At 43.3% G+C, this 21,820-nt stretch overlaps 1 protein-coding gene and 2 long non-coding RNA genes across 9 annotated transcripts in view; 1 reads left to right on the top strand and 2 right to left on the bottom strand.

Moving 5' to 3' along the window:
• arhgef10la (Rho guanine nucleotide exchange factor (GEF) 10-like a) overlaps nucleotides 1-16,170 on the top strand; it is a 104,672-nt gene extending 88,502 nt beyond the window's left edge. For all 7 annotated transcript variants that reach the window (XM_061785278.1, XM_061785280.1, XM_061785283.1 and 4 more), the window contains 6 exons: nucleotides 2,276-2,493; nucleotides 2,959-3,116; nucleotides 5,244-5,386; nucleotides 9,622-9,793; nucleotides 14,396-14,518; nucleotides 15,514-16,170. In XM_061785278.1, the coding sequence (XP_061641262.1) occupies nucleotides 2,276-2,493; nucleotides 2,959-3,116; nucleotides 5,244-5,386; nucleotides 9,622-9,793; nucleotides 14,396-14,518; nucleotides 15,514-16,040 (1,341 nt within the window). In that variant the 3' untranslated portion in view covers nucleotides 16,041-16,170. The remainder of the gene's footprint in view (nucleotides 1-2,275; nucleotides 2,494-2,958; nucleotides 3,117-5,243; nucleotides 5,387-9,621; nucleotides 9,794-14,395; nucleotides 14,519-15,513) is intronic.
• LOC133483710 (uncharacterized) lies at nucleotides 15,964-17,090 on the bottom strand. Its single transcript, XR_009790180.1, has 3 exons — nucleotides 16,498-17,090; nucleotides 16,253-16,390; nucleotides 15,964-16,105 (listed from the first exon to the last, which is right to left on the bottom strand). It is a non-coding gene; the product is annotated as an uncharacterized LOC133483710 (long non-coding RNA).
• Nucleotides 17,091-20,825: 3,735 nt separating this feature from the next.
• The window catches only part of LOC133484066 (uncharacterized), a 31,205-nt gene continuing 30,210 nt past the window's right edge, over nucleotides 20,826-21,820 (bottom strand). The window contains exon 2 of the long non-coding RNA XR_009790284.1: nucleotides 20,826-21,109. This is a non-coding gene — a long non-coding RNA (uncharacterized LOC133484066). The remainder of the gene's footprint in view (nucleotides 21,110-21,820) is intronic.

The following is a 21,820-nucleotide window of genomic DNA, read 5'->3' as shown; positions in this document are numbered from 1 at the left end:
CTCGAAGGCCACATTTCTTGTTTAAAACACACTGACAGGCCAGATAAGGTAAGAAAAAAAAATACCCCAAAAAAAATTATAATAATTTTAATTATGAAACATTTTTAAAAAGCTTTTCAACATCTCAAACAGTTTTTACTATTATTTTTTATTTATTATTTCTCGTATCTCCATTAACACATCATTTAACTAGATAAATTAATAAATACATTTTAACTAACCAATTTTAGTGGGGGGGGGGGGGGGGGGGAATGGCAAAACTGTTGTTGAAAAGGTGAAATTAATGAAATAATTTCTGCTCCTCTTTTACTTCATTATGTTCAAATAATCACATTTTAATTTAGCAACCAATTAGTTAATAAATAAAATGATAAAATGTTAAATGCATTTCTAAAATTTTAACGTATATATAAATAAATTGATAAGAATCAAGATGGTTTAATTAACCAATTTTTTTTGGGGGGGGGGACAGCTACATTAAATGCGACAAATATTACAGGACTCTTGATCATGTAAATATTCGGTGGGCCGGCTTTTAGAAGGCAAGTGGGCCACAGACACCCGCGGGCCATAGTTTGCCCACACCTGCCCTAAATTCACTCAGTAGCGCCCCCTGGAATGTTAGAAAACAATTAGCCCCTGACCCCAGTTTCACCGATCGGCATGAGGCATCGATCGTAACAGGACTGACAAAAAAGTCTCAAGGACCGATGCTCGGAAGTCACAGAGAGTCGGCCATTTTGTGTTGTAGCACAAAAGCAGGTGTGCGAGTTCCCCACCCATCACATTCTCAGCTTTATTTAATTGGACTTTACTGTGTACCCTACATCGTATCTAATACCAACGTCAATGTGACCATGAAACTCTCAAATATTAGCATAAGTGGTTGGGAAAAAAGTTCATGAACTCCTGCAATCAATTGTTTCTTGACCCTCTGAACTTGCTCAGCAACACTGATCCTTTCCCGAACTCGCTTCGACTTTTTTTTCTCCCACGATGAAAAAGACCGCAGACCTGCCGGGAAATGTCTTTGTTCTCGATTATTTTCGATTCTATGGTAACGTGTTTAAGATTCAATCTGAGCAGCGGCTACAAATGACAAACTCGGAAAGGGTAATTCATTTGATATTTCTCCTTCTTTCAACTGCTGACAGGCGAGGGATGTTCAATCAAACTCACACAATTTCCATTAGAGCAGTGAAATATATTTTAAACATCGACACGTTTGTGCCCGTGCGTGATTGAGCATAACTTTTTTTTTTGGGACTGGATTATTTGTAGTTCTGTGTGTTTTTTTTTTTTTTTTTGTATTATTCAATGTGATGGGTTAAACGCACACTGGAACAAGCTGCATAAAGGTGCCTAGCAACTGGATTTCTCAAGGCTCACATTCAAAGAAATAGTGAAATACTAACTATTATAGCGAAAATACGGTGAAACACATGTTTTTCCGCAGTGAAATTGGAAAGAATAATCGCAGAAAGGCATGTGACTCGGAGCTAAAAATGTTCACAATGTATTACTAATTCTCGTGGTTCCATTGGTTTTTCTGTGGATTATTCCGACCGATGTGGGATTTTTGGGGTCGATACCGATTTTGGGGGTTAAAGACCTATCGGATAACTTGTCTGATAACTTGATATATCGGCCAATGCAGTATAATGAAGTAAGAACATTGATACACGTATGATATATATTGTAGATGAACTCAAATTCTTATATTACCCAAAATATGACTCAAGGCAAAGAAGCAGAACACTACTAAATTAACATAAGGAACTTTAGTTCATAACATTATTAACATAAGGACTGTAAAGCCGTAAGGTGCATCACAGTCTTCTATTAGATAATAGTGGACATGAGAATTAATTAGTTTGATTATCTCACAAAGTTGATGTACTCAACTTTAAAAGACTGTAAAATGCTCTCTAAAACTGGAATGCTCTCTTGGATGTACATAACAGCGTGTTTCTGGTTAAACAGGAACCGATGTTGATTTTATCGGTGACACGCTCTCATTGACCCAATTAATCGGCGAGGCTCGACTGTAAAGCCTGTCGTGCATTTTAGAGTCGTCTTGAAATTTCAACACCAAGTTCAATATTTCAGGCTCTTTGCGAGTCGTGTATCAGGGTCACGAACTCTGTCTATTCATCACGTCGCTCACAGTTTTCAGCTCCGCCTTGGCGTTTTGTGTGTTTCCATCTTATTTCCTTGCCACCGGAGAATCTTAAAAGGAGATCGTTCTCAGCCGGGCTCCTTTCTCCCCCCGCAGGTGGCTGCCGGCGGGGACGAAGCCTCTCAGGGCCAGATCGAGATATTCTCCCTCAACCGGCCCGTGCCGAGGGCCGTGAAGAGCCTGCAAGTGGACGCCGCCGTCCGCTGTCTGGAATACGTGCCGGAAGCTTCTCCCACCGAGGAGGCGGAGGCCGGCGTTCACAAGGTCCCGTCGGGGAACGGCGCCAGCATCTGTGTCGGATTAGATGACGGACGGTGAGATGATAAAAGACACTTAAACATTCAAGTCAACCTCCGTTTATCACGGGAGAGACGTTCCAGAATCCTGACCCATCTGGAATATAAAAAGACTTTTTTTGTTTGTTTGTTTTACTGCTCCCACATCCTTTAATCGTGCACTTTTCAGACGATCATTAATATAGAATAATAATAATGCTGTAATATAATAATAAATAAAACAAATAAAATGAGCACACTCACACAGGAGCTGCTGTCGCCGACATCACATATTCGACCGGACGCGATAATTTTTGATAAGGAAAATTAACTGCCGAGTTTCACAGACTTCTACCAAGGAAGAAAAATCCTCGTGTCCAGAGATGCTGTTCCACTCCGGTCCTGTAGGTGGCGGCAATGCACATTACAATCACCGCACACAGCACAGCTTTTTTCTTCACACTGTTTCCTCATTATCCGAACGTTGGTCTTGTCCTTCGTCAGAATTCTGGTCTACGGCAGCGTGGACACCGCGGCTCAGTGCCTCTTGACCCTCAGCAACCCCCAGGGCTGCCCCGTCCTGTGCCTGAAACACTCGCCTTGCTTCCTGTTCGCCGGTCTGCGCGACGGAAGCTTGACGGTTTACGGAAAGAAAAACGCCGGTAAGCTTCTTCCGCGCCTCCGTAACGATAAGAATACGATAGCACCCAATTGCTTTGGAATATGTAAAAGGTTGTCTTGGCAACACTATTGCGTGTACATTCCTGAGTGTCATGTAAAATACATTTATATGACAATAGATGTTAAAATGTGAAGACTGTGTTCATGCCGTTCCATTTTGTCTGCTTTTGTGACTCAACCAATATCGACTGTTTTCAATATTGGTTAACGTTCAAACTCAAGTTGAATGGGAGTCGGCACAGAATTGCCTCCATTTAAAGTTCCTCTGATTAACCGCAAATAAATTCCTGATGTTCTAGAGGTCTATTCTTGTCATTCCCCCCCCCCACCATTTGCTTTCTAGCAGAAGCCTGAAGGTTTTGTGCTAACACTGACTTCCGACTGACTTCGCTCGCTCGCATTTCACTAAGTCAATGGCGGATCCCATTTCCCCTTGCGTTGCTCTTGTCAGTGTGAAAACAACAGCATGCAACAAACAACATGTCAGGTGCGGTGAGGCATGACACCCTCCCAGCAGTGCCTCTGTGCCCCCCCCCCCAAAAAAAAACCTCTCCTTTATGCTTGAATGTGATGTTGCGTCAAACAGGCCCCTACTGCCCTCCCATCCCCCCCCAAAAAAAGATGATTAATTACATGGAGGAAGGTATATTAGCGGTTTTGTGTATCAAAAGGCAAGACAGAAGACTCAGGTGGCGCTTGCCGCATATGTTAAAGATTCACGGTCGCCGTTGTTTGTAGAGCTCTCGAGAGTTTGAGCGCACGCAGCACGCCACTTCCATGTCTGTCAATCACGTCCGTGAGTGGGCCAGATGACCTTTACATCGCGCCAAGCAATTAACCGCAGTCAAAAGGCATTGCAACGTGGTGTCACATCAGCTCGATGTTTACACAGCTAAAAATGAACACTGTGGCTACTGTCAAGCACGGAGGAGCTTTGGTTATGCGCTGGGCCTCCGTTGCTACAAGTACATCCGCTACAGGGATTTTTGAATCTGTGCACGATACAATGAAGTCTGTTTATGGCAGTTTATTTACGGACGCAAGAATGAAATAGCCGAAGAAAAGAACACCGTCGCTACTGTGAAACACAGAGGAGGCTTGCTTGTGCTCTCTGACGACTTCGCTACTTGCGGCATAGCGGGTTTCACTTCTATGAATGGATTTTTCAAAAGCTGGTGAAAATGACCTTTCCATCATGCCAAGCAATTAACCCGCTGGAGTCAAAAGACATTGTAATGCAATGAAAGGTAGAAATAAACAACTCAAAATGTTAATTAAATGGCCGGGTGCGGCCCACTCTCTAATTTGACTTCATTAATGCGCAGGAAAGGAAATGCCGATGTAATTCAATTTATCATCTGGCGCCTCGGTGGCAGCCGCGAAAGCAGCACCTTCAGATTAATTCTCAAAATAGAAAAAGGTCTGCTCCCGTCGCACTCCGGCCAAGCAAAACGGGAGAGGTGGCGGTGAAGACGGGGATCAAACTGAAAATGCACTATTTCCCCATTTTACATGCTTTCTTACACAAAGTTAAAAGGGCAGTGTGTCATTCCGAACAAAATGCAGTTTAGCATGAAATCACGGGACACCGGGTCACAGATATGAAACTCAATACCTCGTTCATCTGCTAACTTGTATCCTGTACATACACAAATACATTTTAAAACTAATGCTAATGGGAATAACGTGAAATGACCCGCGGCGTTTACTGTTCCCTCTCCGCTACATGGTCGTTGTCAAATGGCAAGTCGCTTTCTCTTATTTTAGTTCTATTTCATTGGGATTTTGCTTTGCTGCATATCTGGCGCATATTTTTCCAAATCAGATCATTTGGAAGCCATTACATTTTTTTAAGGGTAATATTGGAAGATGAGTTTGAAATCATATTAAAGTGTTTTGGGGTCATCGTTTGTCGTATATTTTCAACATTTTTAGGGAGGGTGGGTGTCGATTACTCACGTTTTTTTTCCGCGAGCCAGGAATTCATTTGACATTGTCACAACAAATTATAAGTTAACCAGCATCACATAACAGATACGGTTGGAATCATATGTAAGGTCCTATAATTTCATATTTACTAATTGCACCTTTTTTTTTTTATTTCGCAGATGATCTCTGGGATCCGGATTCCCGCAGAAGCGTAAACTTGGGTTCAGATCCGGTGCGGACCCTCTTGGTTCTGGACGATTCGGTGTGGGCGAGCAGCGGGAACTTTGTCACGGTGGTTGACATGTGCAGCCTCAGCACTCGGGTAATTGATTCACCGCCGGCCGAGTCGTTTCCGTCTCGTTGCTGCAAATATCTTGTCGTTTTACGCGTGTTTGCGATATTCTGTGAATATACAATGTTGGATACGTTTGGGGCTGCTTCGTTACACCTGGCACTGGGTGTACAATGAAATCTCTTTGTGGAAAGTCCTATCAGCTCGATGTTTACAGACACCACGGCTGCTTCTCTGCATCCAGCACAGGCTGTTTGAATCTGTGCTGGATGCAATAAAATCTCAAGACTGAGGACGTTTTTTGGCGCAAAATGTGCTTTTTTTCCAACCGGTCCTCATCAGGTCGGTTAGCAATGTCTCCTTTAGTTCCCACCCTCCAGAGGTGAGGGCTTAATGACGCGAGCTGACCACTCTCCTTTTGCCGCAAAGTGTACCGGGTCACCATTGGGTTACTGCTGAGCTAACCTCGTCTTCCCCACTAATGCGCCCTCGCGAGGGCTGATTTGACACGGTGCGGTCAAACGTATCACTCGATGTGCCTCAGAGGATCACTGGTGCGAAGCATTTTGATTTTTCCCACCTCCACATACGGACGTAGCACGTCGACATTGCCGGACGTCTCGTTTTGTCGCCACTTATCCACCAAGCCTCGGAAGGGATCGGCGGCAATGTACGCTCATCTTTGTGCGTGCACCAGGCGTACAAGTGGCTATACAGTCAAGTATATTGCTGACAAAGCTGCACACAAATTGAGTGAGGATTGCCAGGCATGAATAAATCATCAGTCATAAGGATGTAGATAGCCTGTCATAAGCGCCGAGAGCATCGGGATGACTTTGGAAGTCATGTGGATTATGTGTCATCTAGTTGTAATGTAGTCACACAGTTTGTGTAATAATAAATTTGTTGTTGACTGAAATCAAGATTTAAACCCTTTGCTTGAATTTCCGTCAGACACTTTATTTGTCCTCTGTTATGATATTGAGCTGTCATAACAAGTTGCCTTGGATCAAATTGGGTTTATTATCTCAAACCTGCGGCAGGATTTGCCGAGCGGGGCTAAAAACGGCCGGTTTGAATTTAACACTGAATCCATTGAAGACCTTTGACCATGGGCAGAAAATATGAAGTCCGCTGTGTCAATCATCTACGGGCTGATACAGCTATAAAAAAAAAAAAAAAAAAAAAAAAAAAAAATGGAATCATTTATATCTAATGTGTTGTTCTTGTTGTGTTTTTCTGTTTATGTTTGTGCAAAATCATTTTTGGAGCAAATAATTTATTCGATGATGCATCGGTAACGTTCCTGTCAATGTCAATAATTGACACAATCAGGGCAATACTGTTGAGCAGCAATTTAAACTTAACTTGGAAAGTTACAATATAAAAGGAAAGTTTGCAGTTTTAAAACGGCTCCCAAGAGTAATCCAAAAATGCTTTTAATAACATTTGTATCAAATCTCATTAGAACAAGCTGTAAATTCTTATGTTTATGTAGGAGCTTATGACCATTTGGATACAGGAGAAATTCTGGTCTGGGGTTGTCTTGGCAACCAGTCTAGGGTGTACGCCGCCTCTGGCCCAAAGTCACCTGGGATTGTCTCCCTTGAGATGTTTCAACCTTGACTGTGTCTGTACTCGTCTCTTGTGAAACAGGACAGACCTTGGCGCTAGATCCTTTGAAAAGCACTCCCCCCCCAAACCCGCCAAGAGTTTCAGCCAAGTGAATGCTTCTCACTTGAAGCTACACAAACGTGGACGTCTATTCATACCCGTCTGTCTCACTGGTCAGGACTTTCCAGCGGAGGGAAAGTAGTTCATGATACCGCACATGATACGGATGAAATCTACCAGCTTATGTCCGCGCTATTTGTTTGGGTGTACTCAAGTTTTTCGGTGTATTTAGGCACATCTAAGTTATTTAAGAGTTTCAAGTTTTATTGGGACTCATCAAACGTTGTAGACCATGCTCACACGCTACGGCACATTCTCCAATCTTTCGCAATTTAACATCGCCCTTTTGTCGACTATATGTGTCTCGAATTCGGAATTAATCGGCCAAGATTTGAAGGACGACTTTGTCTTTGACGAAACCCCCCGTAACTCACCAAAATGAGCCTATAATGGTCGCTTGGTTTCTGGGGCTGAATTGGAAAAAAAAACCCAAAAACAAATCCTGCTGGATTGCCTAATCTGAGTCAAAGATATCCGCTTTAAACCACAATTGCAGGCTTCCTGTGTCTTTTCAGGCATTAGGTTCTTGAGACATTTTCGTGGGTCTACTCTTAATGGACATGTCTACCAAATTTCATGTTGCTACATGAGAGTAGCTTCTGGGGCTGAATTATTATTATTATTTATATTTTGTATTTTTTTTTTTGTTTTTTTTTTAATTTGTTTTATTTGTTTTTTTTTTTAATTCCCAGGACAATTTCATTTTGGACAGCTGTAAATGCCTAGAAATCCTTCACTTCTTGAGACCTTTTCATGATAGACGTGCCTACCAAAGTTTCTTTTTCACATTTCGTTTCCTGTATGTGGAATAGCAACGTCTCCCAATATTTTATATATATATATATATATTAGTATATTTATAATACTACCTCGTCCATATAATGCTTTCGACAGCTAATCTCTCCACATTCAAGTCACCATCAGGCGTTTTCTCCATCTGCAAGGCTCTCGTTTAGCGCACATCAAGGTTTTCTGGATCGCTTGCTCTTGAGCCGCCCGCGCGTTGGCAGCCCGAGCCGCCGCCCACTGCCGAGGAGCCAATTAGAAGAGAAAACACATCAAAGCTAGCGTTTCAAACAAAGAAGCGCCCGCCGGCAAGGGCGCCCAAACAGGTGCTAATCCCTGTCGGCTCGGCGCGCACGTGATGTCGGCGTTCTCATCTTCGCTCTCTCCGTTTCGCCTCCTTAATTGCGCGGCCGTCGCGCTGACAACGATGCGAGCGGTGAGATGACGCCCCACAGCTTCCTTGTCGCGCCGCCGACCGCGAGGGCTGCTTGCGTTGTCACGATAAGGCTAATTGTGTTTGTTTTCGAGCTGCTCATTAAACACGAGCGCCCCGAGACCGATAGAAGATGGGGAAGTGACACAAAAGCACGCCGCCGGTATGCAGTATATAGCAGAGAGTGTTTAGTATCCTGTATAGTGTAGAGTGTATATTGCACAATGGGGAGGCAAGAGCATGAGTAGACCTGCAAAAAAAAAACATCTCAGGAAGCCGTTGCAGAAATTCTGCCATTTTGGTTTGAAGCAGCCATTACGCGGTTCATTTGAGCATTTCCACAGGTCATTAAAAGACAAACTTATTCATGTGATTTTAATTATTATTATTTTTTTTAATGCTGTCCCCAAAGCGGTTTTCATCTAGCAACATGAAATTTGGTTGGCATGTAAATCAAAAAAAAAAAAAAAAAAGTACCAAGAAGCTCTTCCCAGAAAGTCACAGGAAGTCCATCAATTTGGGCATTTTTCGGGCTCCTTTAAAAACAACTGTATCTTAGACATTCTTTTTTTTTTTCTTTTTTGATTTGGGTACAGCAGAATTTTTTATCTAGCAACATGACATTTGGTAGGCATGGCTATAATTAGTAGCCCCACAAAAAAAGTCTCAAAAAGCCATACTTGAACAGACGCAGGAAGTTTTTGGTCCAAGCAGCCATTCCGTGGTTCAATTAGGGCATTTCCTGAGGTCCTTTAAAGACAAAATTATCCTTAATATTAAAAAAAAAAATGTTTTTTTTAAGTCAGTCCCAGAAGCCATTTTCATCTAGCAGCACGAAAATCAGGAAGTAAACCGACAAAAAAAAGCCTAAAGAAGCTAATCCAGAAAGACACAGGAAGTCAGCCACGTTGGTTTGAATCGGCCATTTTAGATTCGTTTTCGACATTTCCAATCTTGTCCTGGGGATTTTCACCTAGCATCATGAAATTGGTCTTTGGTGAGTAGACCCACCCAAAAAAAGTCTCAACAAGCTCTTCCCGGAAAGTCACAGGAAGACTTCCGTTTTGGTTTGAAACAGCGATATCCGGGTCAATTTGGGAATTTCTGGGGGTCCTGATCTTAGAGACTTTGTCTGATCGCTACCAAACGACTCACGGACATTGCGGGATAAAATACCTTTCTGTTGGTTATAATTAACAATAACTTATCATTCTATTGAGTTGGATCTCATGAGCCCGGCCGGTGTGGGCGTTCCGAATACTTTGGCCCGACGTGTGTATCTTCCTATAACAGCTGTTTTGTGTGTTTGCAGAAACTGGAGGTCCACCCCGACCCGATGGTGAGCGTGGCACACGTGGCACGCGCCGGCGGCGGCGTGTGGATGGCGTTCTCAGAGGGCTCGTCCATCCGTCTCTTTCACACCGAGACGCTGGAGCTGCTGCAGGAGATAAACGTCTCCACGCGCTCCACGCTGCTCAACACCAGTAAATAACTGCGCTGTTTCACCTTCGCTCGTGACTCCCCTCGTTGGCTTGAAAAATGCTCGCTTATTTTCTTTTCTTTTTTTTCTTTTCTGAGAAAGCAGATGTGCTTGCTTGTAAATGAAAGACTATCACGTCTTTGAAAAGCCACAAAATCATCCAACACGTTTGCAGCGGGAAAGAAAATCCGTCACTCACGGCTCTTCTCGTGTTCTTTGAGGATTTTAGGAGCGGTTAAAAATGACACCCAACGAGTGCGACTCCGTTCAGATCACAGTTTTCAGGATGTCAAAAATGTTGCCCCGAAATTAGGCAGAGAGGCCCGCCTAACAAATTTGATATCAGAACCCCGATCATCTTTATTGTCCAAATATGTTCATTGAGCGATGTAGAGTACCAGTAATGTGCAAATGCCGACGCCACGGCAATTGTGCAAATGATGCAGAGTCGTCATATGCACGAAAAATCTTACACGCCACATTTTGACACGAGTGTCTTTGTGTGGGTATTAGTAGAACATCAGATAAGACCAGTGGTGTCACTACATTTAAAACCTAAATTCTAATATTTGTTCCATGAGATTGTAATAATATACTCCCAACATTCTCATCTATTCTCTTCATTTCATAGACGTTTTCTTGGTTGCAGTTCTAGCATGTGTATGTGGATCTTAGATTTTTGTCCAATAAGACTTCAGCCTGTGTGTGTTGCCGTCTCTCAATCAAATCTGCCCAGGGCCTTCAGAATCAGTAGTGCTGGTCGATTAGCAATGGGATTGGTTATTTAACCGATTACATTTTGAATTTGTCAAATAACGTCAGCATAATCAGCATCTCCGGTGAGGATGATGTTTTTTGGATTTCATTGTTTTTATCTTATTAGATAAATATTGATTCTGATTTAATCTGTTAGTGGCACATTTGTGTCTATTGCGTTTTCGTATAGTATTGATGATTTCTAATCGCGGGTAAGTCCCCGCGAAAGAACCAGATAACCAAATACCCGGCCCGCCGTCTAAACTGATAACGCCCCCCCTTCCTCATACACAATGATATTCTCATCTCGTTCAAGTTGCCCCTACTCCTCGCGCAAGGCGGGGGACCGACATGAATAAGTAAGCGCCCGAGACACGGCGCAGCCACGGGGGTGAAATCTGGCGGATTAATATGAATGAAAGCGTCACCTGGGAGACGCGAAAGCGGCGGGCCTGAAAGACGGGCTTCCTCGGGGGGACTTCAGTGCAAACACCTGACGAGCGTATCCACGCCTCCCGCGCGCTGCTGCTGATGTTTCCAAACACGCGGCTCCTTTGAGTTGATGTGACGCTCTGTGTTTGTCCTACTTTTTGCCTCCGCGCTCGCTCGTTTCGTCTCAACCGCTGGGCTGTAAATCCTCTCAGCAACCCCACTCGCGGCCTTTCTTTGGCTGCGGTCCGTTTAAGATGCCACACGTGACCCGCCGTGCGCTTCCTCACGTCGTCAACTGTGAAATATTTATGGCAAAGTTTCCCTGTTGTGGTGGCAAGAAGTGGAGGGTAACAACAACAAACTTGAAGTTGCCTCGTGACAACTGCAAATGCTCCATGTGTGGACATCTCATTCCCTCCCAGTTAACATAAATATTTGACTTCAAAAGCCGTAAATGGCAGTGAATGAGTTTAAACATGCTACATATTCAATATTCAAGACATTCTCGAAACACTTTTACCAATTTTCCTTTTGAAAACCTTTCTTTATGCGCAGGGAATGTTTTTAAGTCCCTTTTTAACATTCACTCTTCTATTCATATAACGTAATAATAAAACAATCTCTTAACTTTGATGATGAATAAGTAGGGCGTAATAAAAGGTGATTTTTTTTATTTTTTTTATTTTGTCATTAACTATTGGTGTAAAAAAGAAGGTAACAGCTGCTCTATTGCTCAAGATGATGACACTCTCTTTAAACCAGGTATCTTCATATAGTTGGACCGGGTCCGGACTAAGTCCAGGTCTCGTGCGGACCCGCGGTCAATTGCTGTTAAACGAAGAATGTGTTTTCTCACATAGGCTGCTGTCACAGACTGTTTGCAGTACGACGGTGGCCCTTGTTGGGATCACGTGACCGTAATGAGCCAATCGAAGTGTTTGCTTACTGAAAGAGTTTTGTGGGATTGATGACATGGAAAGGGTTGCTCAAAACTTTGGAAAGTTGAGTCGGAAAACTTGATTTTCTTTCAAAATGAACCGCTGGAACAGTACTTTTTGATTTTTCCTGGAGTCAGCGTAATACCGTCGTGTCTCATATGTTGCGAGACCGTGGCTTTCATAAAAAGCAGCAACGTTACGCAACACATCCAAAGGAATCACACAACCGTCAACAAATCCGCTGAACACGCAAGATTGATTTGTCTACATGCTTTGTTGTCCTTTAGTAGGATCAAAATTACAATTTTTATATTTGTTTTTGCTTCATCTGTAATTCCTTCATCAATTATTTTTTGAAATACATATTGCTAAATGATGCTTATTTACGCCATCGTTTTAATTGTATTCTTTAAAACTTATGTCATTAAGAATAAAATAAAATGGATAGTACTTATTATCGTCCTCATGATAAAGGGAGTCCATTACTCATAAATAAGAACTAAAATGCATGTAGTTAAAAAAGGATTGGTTCATATGAGTCCATGTTGCACACGGTAGGAAATAAAATGTTACAAATCAAATTATTACGCATTAATGCGGCCGTGTTTGATTTTGACTTGTTTTGTCTGCTGCCAAAGCGCACCGCCACCACACCGAAATCGATGAACCAATTATCTTATGAGATCAATGATTTTATTTCATTGGAAAAAGGAATTCATACGTTGTAATGAACCAATTGTAGGATTAAAGAACAAAGCCATACTTGATCCGCCATTGCTTTAAACGCTCACTTAACTTTAATGATAAATAAGTCAGGTGTAATCAAAGGCATATGTGCCTTAAGCATGTCAGTTTTCTTACATAAACCGTAAACACAATTTGTGCTATTGATACGCGATATCATTGCTCTGAATGAGCGGTAAAAAACAACAACAAAAAAAAGCTATTCTTTTGTCTTCTTTGTATTTTGAGGAGATGAGAAAGACTGCAGACTCCTGCATGAGGAAAAAGGGCGACCCCGGGGGTCTTGCAGTCGGCGCGTCTGCTTGAAATATGCAACAGATAAGGGGGGGGGGGGGGGGGGGGGGCGTGGGCAGCAACAGGAGTGGACGCGGTCTGCAGACTTCGCCCTCAGTCGCAAAAAAAAAGTCATGTCTTCGGAGTCCACAAAAGGCTGGAAAAGAGGATTGGTCCGTGCAGTACCAGTGTTCTCCTGCAGGGCCCAGATATGATGGAGCTGTATTCAATAATCATGTACTAATACATGTGTAGGACAACGCTCGTCAGCCAGGTGGCGCTCCTCTCATGTAAACAAGCGCCCTGTCGCTTGCAGTAACAGCGACAATGTGAGCGAGCCTAAAAAATGTTTTAAAATCAAATAAAATCAAAGTTTACGTATGTTGTCATCTTGCGATCATCGGTGTGGCTCAATTACGGGCACGGTGGTAAATGTCGCGATAGATAACTGGTGGCCGACGAGGAAAATGCGGAAAAATAAAGCGGCAGCAAATGTTTTTCAGCCCTTTGTTGAGTTGTCTGAAAGTGTGTGGGTAATAATAATACAGTGGGCGTAAGCAATTATCTTGTTAAGCAGCGGAACACACGAACACACACACCAGCAAAATACTCGCATCCCACGTGATGATGCAACGTTACCACTTGAGCCCGAAACAAAGGTGAACCTGTTCGTTGTCATTTGGAGGATTTTGAGTGTATATAAAAAAAAAAAAAAAAAAAAAAAAAAAAAAAACGTACTTCATGGCTAATAGAATTCAGTGCTTTGTGTTCTGTAAAATAAGTTTAATGTTGCAGTTTCATGGTTGAAAAAGTGCTAACATTTGGGGATAAAGGACTCAAAAGGATGGTTTTTTTTTTTTTTTTTTCCTCATTTCTGCTCCCTCTGCTATTGCAAAATGATCTCATTTGTTGGTTTCGTTGTTTGATTTGCACCTATTTTGTGTAAATAATTGAAATGTAATTTACTGTGGATGCAAAAGCAAGGTGTTTGTAGTTCGTTGTTGGAGAGGAACGAGTTAAGAGTAATAGGAGTGGAAGTAGTCGTAATGGTAGCGATAGTAGTAATAGTGGTAGCAGTTGGACTCATAGTAATACTGGTATTAGTAGTGGTGGCGGTAGCAGTCATAGTAGCGATGGAGTAGTCGTAGTAATGCTAACAGGAGTAGCGGTGGTAGCGGCAGTGCTTCGCGGTGATGCTAGGAGAAGGCTTGGCAGAGGAGGGGGAGTCAAAATTCAAGTTTGATTGAGTTGCAGTATTAGTCGTTGTAATAAATAATGAATATGCATTTGACATCATCGCAGTTATTTTTGGCTTCCTGAATTTAAATTCGCTTTTTGTAAGGTTTACACGGCAACTAGTGACTCGTAAATAAAAGAGACGAAACACTGCTTTTTTTTTTTTTTTTTTTAATATATATATTTAAAAAATATATATCTTTCCTCTCCTTGTTTTGACGTTGCAGGTCCGGAGAGCATGCGAGTCACCAGCCTGCTCATCTGTCGAGGACTCTTGTGGGTCGGCACCGCCCAAGGACTCATCGTCACCCTGCCGGTTCCCAAACTGGAGGGAATACCCAAAATAACAGGTAAGCTCCGAGAGAACTGCTCATCTCCAAAAGAGCAGTTGTCAATATACAGTAACGAGCTCTCTGGTAAAATAACAAATCATTCCCACAAAAACAGGCCAATCCCAAGATAACTTGTCGTTCCTCAGATAACAGGTAATTCCCATTAGAAAATGAATGGTTAGTCTCGAAAGAACACGTCATTCTCAAAGTAACTGGAAAATTCCCCCAGGTAGCTGGTAATTCCACAAATAACAGGGAATCCCCAAAGAAAAGGCCATCGCCACAAAATAGGTAATTTCCGAAATGACAGGTGATTCCCAAAAGGACAGTCAGTTCCAAAATGGAGGTCATTCCACGGAAAGAAACAGGCCATTCCCAAAATAGGGGGTCATTCCAGAAATAACAGGTAATTCCCCAGATCCATCCATCCTTTTTCCGTGCCGCTAGTCCTCACGCGGCTCGCCGGTGTGCTGGAGCCTATCCCAGCTATCTTTGGGCGCAAGGCGGGCTACCACCTGAAGTGGTCGCCACCCAATCGCTGGGCACATAGAAACAAACAAGCGTTCGCACACACATTCACACCTACGGGCAATTCAGAGTCGTCAATCAACCTACCCCCCGCCCGGTCCTCAGAACTGTGAGGCAGATGTGCTAACCAGTCTGCCCCCTAATTCCCAAAATAACAGGTCAAATAGGTAATTGCCCCAAAAGAGGCAATTCCCAAAAGAACATAACTCCCAAAATTCAGGTAGTATCTCAAAAACCGGGAATTCCAAAGATAACAAGTAGTTCCCCAAATTAGCCGTACAGGTTACAGGTGACAGGTGATTCCTAAAAGAACAGGTCATTTTCAAATTGCAGGTAATTCCCTCCCCAAAAACAAATCATTACCAAGCTAACAAGTGAATCCCCAAATAACCAGCAATTCCCAAAGACGGATTTATTCTTCAAATAGCAAGTAATCCCAAAAAGAACCGCTTGTCTCCTCACTTGAACGGGTTTCCCTTCTCCAGGAAAAGGCCGGATCTCTCTGAACGGCCACCGCGGGCCGGTGGACTTCCTGGCGGCCATCACCAGCACCTTGTCTCCGGACCTCCTGAAGAGGGACTCGGTGGCGGACGGGCCGGACTCGGCGTGCGGCGGCGAGGATCCCAGCGACGCCTCGTCCCAGGAATCCCTGCAGCAGCCGGTCCGCGGCCGGGGCGTCCTGCTGCGGTACAAGCTGCGCTCCACGTCGGGGCTGCCCGGACGCCCGCTCACGGCGATGGCCGACGAGGCCTCCGACTCGTCCCTGGAGTCGCTGGAGCACGGCGTGGAGGACGGCTCCATCTACGAGCTCAGCGACGACCCCGACACGTGGGTGCGGGGGCGCCCCTCAGAGAAGGACGGCAGGGGCAAAGACAGGGTGGTCTCGGCCGCCGTCGTCTCCGGGGGCCGAGGGTTCCGGAGGCTCCGGGAGGGGGCGACCGCGGGGCCTCGGACCGGCGGGGAGCCTATAGAGAGTGTTCTTTTGGTTTGGCAACTGCCGTTGACTGTGTAATTTATAAATGACAAATTACAGCTAAGTCATAAATGACAGGGTAGTTCCCAAAAGAACACGCTATTCTAAAAGAAAAAGAAAAAAAAACACAGACACAAAAACAGGTTATTACCAAAAGAACAGGTTATTCCTAGGGAAGCAGGTATTTCCAAACTAACAGATAAATCACCGAATAACAATCGACATGTATTCAAGATGAATCGTATTCTTACACGTCGTGGTAGGATGGAAGTTGTGATCATAAGGGAAGCACCTCGCCTTGGTTTGAGCAATTCCGAGTGCACAGACACGAGAATTGTCGAGCTTTGTTTGACGGTTGACAAACGGCTGGAACTCTGCATTACCGCCACCTGCAGGACAGGAGTAGAACGATGCCGAACTTTGTTCATCGCAAATCTTTTGAACCGGGCGTCACATTTTGCGGCGTTTGCGCCACCTGACAAAAAGTGCGTCCAACCTTCACGGGAGCCCATCTGCCCGTGGACGCCGCACATTAGCGCCGCTCCGTGAGCGCCGCCCGCCTCTCGTTGGTCCCGCTCAATGTGAACATCTCAAGATGGAACGTGCGGCCCTCTTCCTCGTCGTCTTCCTCACGGCTGCTTGCACCTGCTGATGAACAACCGCTCAACAAACAAGCTACACTTTGTTGCACATTTTTTTAACACTACATTTTTTTTTAACATTGATCTGTCCACTAGAACGGTTTGAGCATGTAGCACTTGTTTTCATCCGTGTCTTAACTAATTTAAGTATGAAGGAGTATTGGGGCTACGCACTGAACAGACAAGAAATGAGGATACTACCATTATATAACAGTCATGCTTCAGGAATTTAGTTTTTTTTCTCCCCCCACTCCATCATTATGTAGTTTAAACGTTAACAACGGACTTAATTACAGAGAACACAACTACTGAAATAATAAGATAAATTAAAATCAAAACTGTGATTGGCCGGGAACTAGTTTAGGGTGTGTCTCTCGACCAAAGTCAGCCCGGGATGGGCGCCGGCACGCCCGCGACCCTCGTGAGGGTAAGCGGTTCAGAAAATGGATGGATGGGATCGCACACATTTTTTTTTTACCAAAATAATAAAAAAAAAAAAACATTTATAAATAACTTCTTTAAGATTTCATTCAAATGTATTGAACTCAAAAGTGAAAAACAACCGAACTGTACGTGGGCAGTGATTCTCTCCCATATCACTAGAGGGTGCCACATACCACAATTTGCTTTTGAGAAATATTTGTTTTCGAAAAAAACTTTTGCCTAGCAAGATTTGAATGCAGCCTTTTTGACTTTATCTTTCTGAATGATGACTTTATTCTCGAAAGATACCACTTTCTCTTGCCCCCCCATACTCCTCCGTGCAGTCTCTTCATTTTGGCTCGTCTACAATGTGCTTTTAAACAACCGAACCTCCAACCTGCAGGAACGGTCGTCAATCTCTTCATTTTTTATTTTTTTTGTACAATATGACTTATTGGACACTTTATTAGGTACACGAATGAATGACTTCTGGCTTGCATCGAGAGTATTTATGTGGAGAATGTTTTCTTTGCACATTACGGGCCCCTTTTGCACCAATCCAAGTAACTGAATATTTTTCACAATGGCTGCCCATTTTAAACAGTCGAATGCCGACAACATTGTGGGAGTGCATAAATTAAGGAAAAAAAAAAAACTTTTTTTGTGTTTGGAGAAAAAGTTGTTGTTTTTTTAACAAACAATAGTCATATTATTCAAGGGCTTTTAATTTAAAAAAACATATTTTCTTTTCGAAAAAGTGTTTTTATGGAAAAAAGGTTTGGGGTAAAGAATTTTGTTTTCCCAAAAAGTGCACTTTTTCCCCAAAACAATTGTCACTCCCCTAATGAATAACTTTTTTCCCCATAAGGTTTGACTATTTATTTATTTTTTTTGGTCAAAAAATGTTGAGTATTTTGTTTTCAAAAATATGACTATTTTTCTCCCAGAAATTGCTTTTTTTCCGTTCAAAATTAGATTTTTCTTTCCCCCAATAATGTGATTCCTTTAAAAAAATATGACCTTTTTTTTTTCTCCAAAAGTATGACTTTTGTCACAGCATCAGACCTATATTAGTCTCTAATATGTACGTCTTTTGTGGGGTTCAAAGGTCGATGTTCCGCCGTACTCGTGCGTAATATAGCTCGGCCGCAGTCCATCCCCTCGTGTTTTTTTTTTTTTTTCCCCCGGTCATATTTTTGAGAGCGCATACATAAACACATCCTCATCGTTTGATCAGGAAGTAAAAAGAGTCGCCGTCCGTCTTCCCGGGTAATCACGCCACTGGAAGCCAAAGCCGGGCTTTCCGGCGAGGCGACTTAACAGCGAAGGTTACGGTGCTCAGCATCTCCCCCTCAAGTCTTTACTTAACCTTGCCGGCGTGCGAGGCTTCCCGCCTTATCCTTTTTCATCATCCATCTATCCGCGGGAATCGTTCCGCCGAGGAGACGACACAAAGCCGCCTCGCCGGCTGTCATCTAAATGTAAATGCGCGTAGCAAACGTACATACGCAGATTTATGTGCCACGACACCCTGAGCGCGGTCGGCGCGGAGGTGTTTCGGCTTTCCCGTGTTTGTTTTCCCGCTGCTGAAATATGCATGATTCCGTAACAAACACTACTGAACCTTGCGCTTATCTCATCTATGAACATGTCGGCGTTTGTCTTGCAAGTATTTTGACCTTTGTGTTTTAGTTGCTAACCCCTCGTGTACTGTACATAATCCTAGTAATAATCCAAAATAGAACTGATTTATTAGCTTTTCATGTTTTTATGGCGAGTTGTCCAACTTTGCCGCCATGCTCTACCCACTCGCAGTGATGAAAACGCGAAGGTTTTGCATTTTGACGTTGCCCGTGTGTCTAGTATATTTCATTTAATAAATTCTGAAGCCATCAGACAAAAACTCGAAACGGCCGCTTCAGACCAAAATAACTCCCCAACGCCCTGTGTCTTTTTGGGCGTGGCTTCTTCAGAGTTTTTTGTGGGTCGACACATGATAGACATGTCTACCGAATTTCAAATTTCGAAGTGAAACTAGCTCCAGAAGCTGATTTAAAAAAAAAAAAAAATCAATCAATCAAATCAAATAAATAACTTGTTAGTCTTGGAATGGCCAAACAGACCCTAAAAGCAGCAAAATTGCAGACTCCCTGTGTCTTTTTGGGCGTGGCTTCCCGAGACTTTTTTTGTGGGTCTAACTCATGATACACATGCCCACCAAATTTCATATGGCAAAGTGATTTTCAAAAAATTCCTTTTCCTGAACACGGCCGCAAAATGGTGAGTTTGAGTACGGGAATTCAAGCCCTTCCATTGTGAGCTTATTTGGCCTAAAAATATAATGAAATATGAATATATAAATATAATTAAAGCTGCGAGCAGCGATGTATGGGCCCTAATAATAATAATAATAACATGGCGACTTTCTATTAACTGCACTGGTGTCATTAAAGCAAAGTTGTTTAATGCAAAGTGTTGTCAGACTGATGTTTCCCCCCCTTGTAATTTAATTGATTTTCCAAGTTGCGGATTTATTTTCGCACTTTTGCAGATGGTCCGCGAGAGTTTCGATGTACTACCTCTTCTCCATCCTCCATTGATGCCTTTCCAGATGTTGCCATGGCAACAGAGAGTGACCCCACGTGATGCCTCCTGATCTTCTATCAGTTTTGGACGAAATTACAAAATCCCCACGGGGCTGTCAAGCCTCATGAAGGATGAAGGTCCTGTTGGTACAGTTGATGTCAACACCCCCGACCCCCTCCCCCCCCCGGTGGAAAAGTGAGCCCACAGGAAATGAGTGGAAAAAGGTCACCCCCCCCCCCCCCCCCAAAAAAGAAAAAAATATATATATATATTTATATATTTTAAAAAGCACCAGGCTTGATGGTCAACCGGTGGATCAAGTGGTACACCAAAACTGATTTTTGGGTGTGGGAGATGACAAACAAACTCACCATGGAATCACATTAACATTGATGATGATGATACAAACAAAGGATATCAAATTATGATTTCAAGTTAGGATTTCTTGGCTGGGTTTGCGTTTCAAGGCAGGGTTCCATTTTTTTTCTGACTAAACCCAGACGATGAAGTCATTTAAAAAAAAAATCATTTCCGGGGACTCAGCTGATAACGAAATTTCTTGGCATGTTCGTCAACCAATAAAAACGAGAATTTCCGTCTCGTGCCCAAGGCGAGATGCAATCAGAGCTAATTTTGTTTGACGAGGCGGGAGGATTTGACAAGCCAACCAATCAGAGCGACGTGGGAAGGAACGTTAGTTGAAACTGGGGAAATTGGAGTTTGAATGCGGCAAATCTGCTTTGTCCTGTGACTCTCTCTCCACTTTTGCGGATCGGTGGTTAAATACGGACGTTCGGATGCGTGGTTACCGGGACGAGCAGCAGCGCTGTAACAAACTTTTGATTTCAAAACGAATGATTCCTGTCGCCCGTAATCACGCCAGAACAACATTCAACTAGTAGAGCATTTCCTGCAAACGTCGGAACATGTCGGCACAGTCGCGTCCTACTTCCGCTTTCCTCCCTGACCCTTGACACTATTACACACTATTACCTTCACGGCCTCCCAGACAATTGGAAATGACACAACTCATGAGCAATGTGTTCACGCAACAAGGCTTAGTTAATTAAGTCTTTTTTTCTTGTGACAATATGGAATTTTTCCACATTATTATATTATTAAGTTATTCTCCCAAGATTTGGGGGGGGGGGGTTCATTTTTCAGCATGAAAGAATCTGGAAAAAAATACTTTATTCTTGTAATATGACCACATTTTCCTACACTTGGTACTGTTTGTAGTTGAACAAAGGGTCATGCAAAACAACAGATGTGTTTAATAAAAATGGAGTCGTGTTTGGAAAGTTGCTTTTTCCAACTATTTTTGGAATTGCCTCTCCTCTTGGGAGTTCCGCACATTTGAAGCGAGCAACATCCCGAGACGGCGATGAAGCCGCCACATCCCGCGTTCCCCGAGCTCCAGGGCTTCATCTCCGGGTCAGCCGGGGAGCACATCCTTGCCTGGAAGCCAGAGAAAACAAGTACAAAGTTTTTTATTTGATTTTATTTGTGTAATAAATGTAAAAATGGGTCTCGCAAAGCTCGGCATACAGTGGACCCCCGCTATTCGCGGGGCAAAGGGCTGCGAATAGCAAAAATCCGCGGATAATTGACGCCCGTAATAATTGCATTGAAGAAAAATAAAATATATATACATATCTTTTTTTTAACTCTGAAAATTCTTTATTTAATAAGCGGGGCCAAACTGCCGGTGAGGGTTTTCAAGGTTGGTGCTCGCTTGCTTGTTAGCTCGCAGGCTGGCGATGGTCATCGACTGCTAAGTTTTCCTGAAATGTCTCTCGTGTCCATTCGGGCGTGGCTGTGGAAAATTGGACGGCGCCAACGGCGGTTTGCCGGTCCGCTAGCCTGTTAGCAGCTACTAGCCGCTAGTGGGCTCGTGCTGTAATTTGCCTGAATAAATAGCACATGGGAGGTGGGGGGGGACTCATGGCAGAAAGCCCAAATGCGTCCTTGGCCTCGGTTTCTGTCAAATCTGTACAACTGAAATGATGAAAAAGAGTTGAACACTATATCTCAACAATCATCCATGAACGCGCGTTCCCGTCGCGGAGCTGAACACCTTTCCGTAATCTTGGTGTGCTTGCTTTCAACCAATTAACCTGCGCGCAGGCACGCGGTGAGATTCTACCAATCCGGGCACTTCGGCGATGC

This window comes from Phyllopteryx taeniolatus, chromosome 9 (assembly GCF_024500385.1).
Source record: "Phyllopteryx taeniolatus isolate TA_2022b chromosome 9, UOR_Ptae_1.2, whole genome shotgun sequence".
NCBI lineage: Eukaryota > Metazoa > Chordata > Actinopteri > Syngnathiformes > Syngnathidae > Phyllopteryx > Phyllopteryx taeniolatus.
The sequence above is the reverse complement of the archived record's forward strand: the minus strand, read 5'-3'. Positions and strand labels throughout refer to the sequence as shown.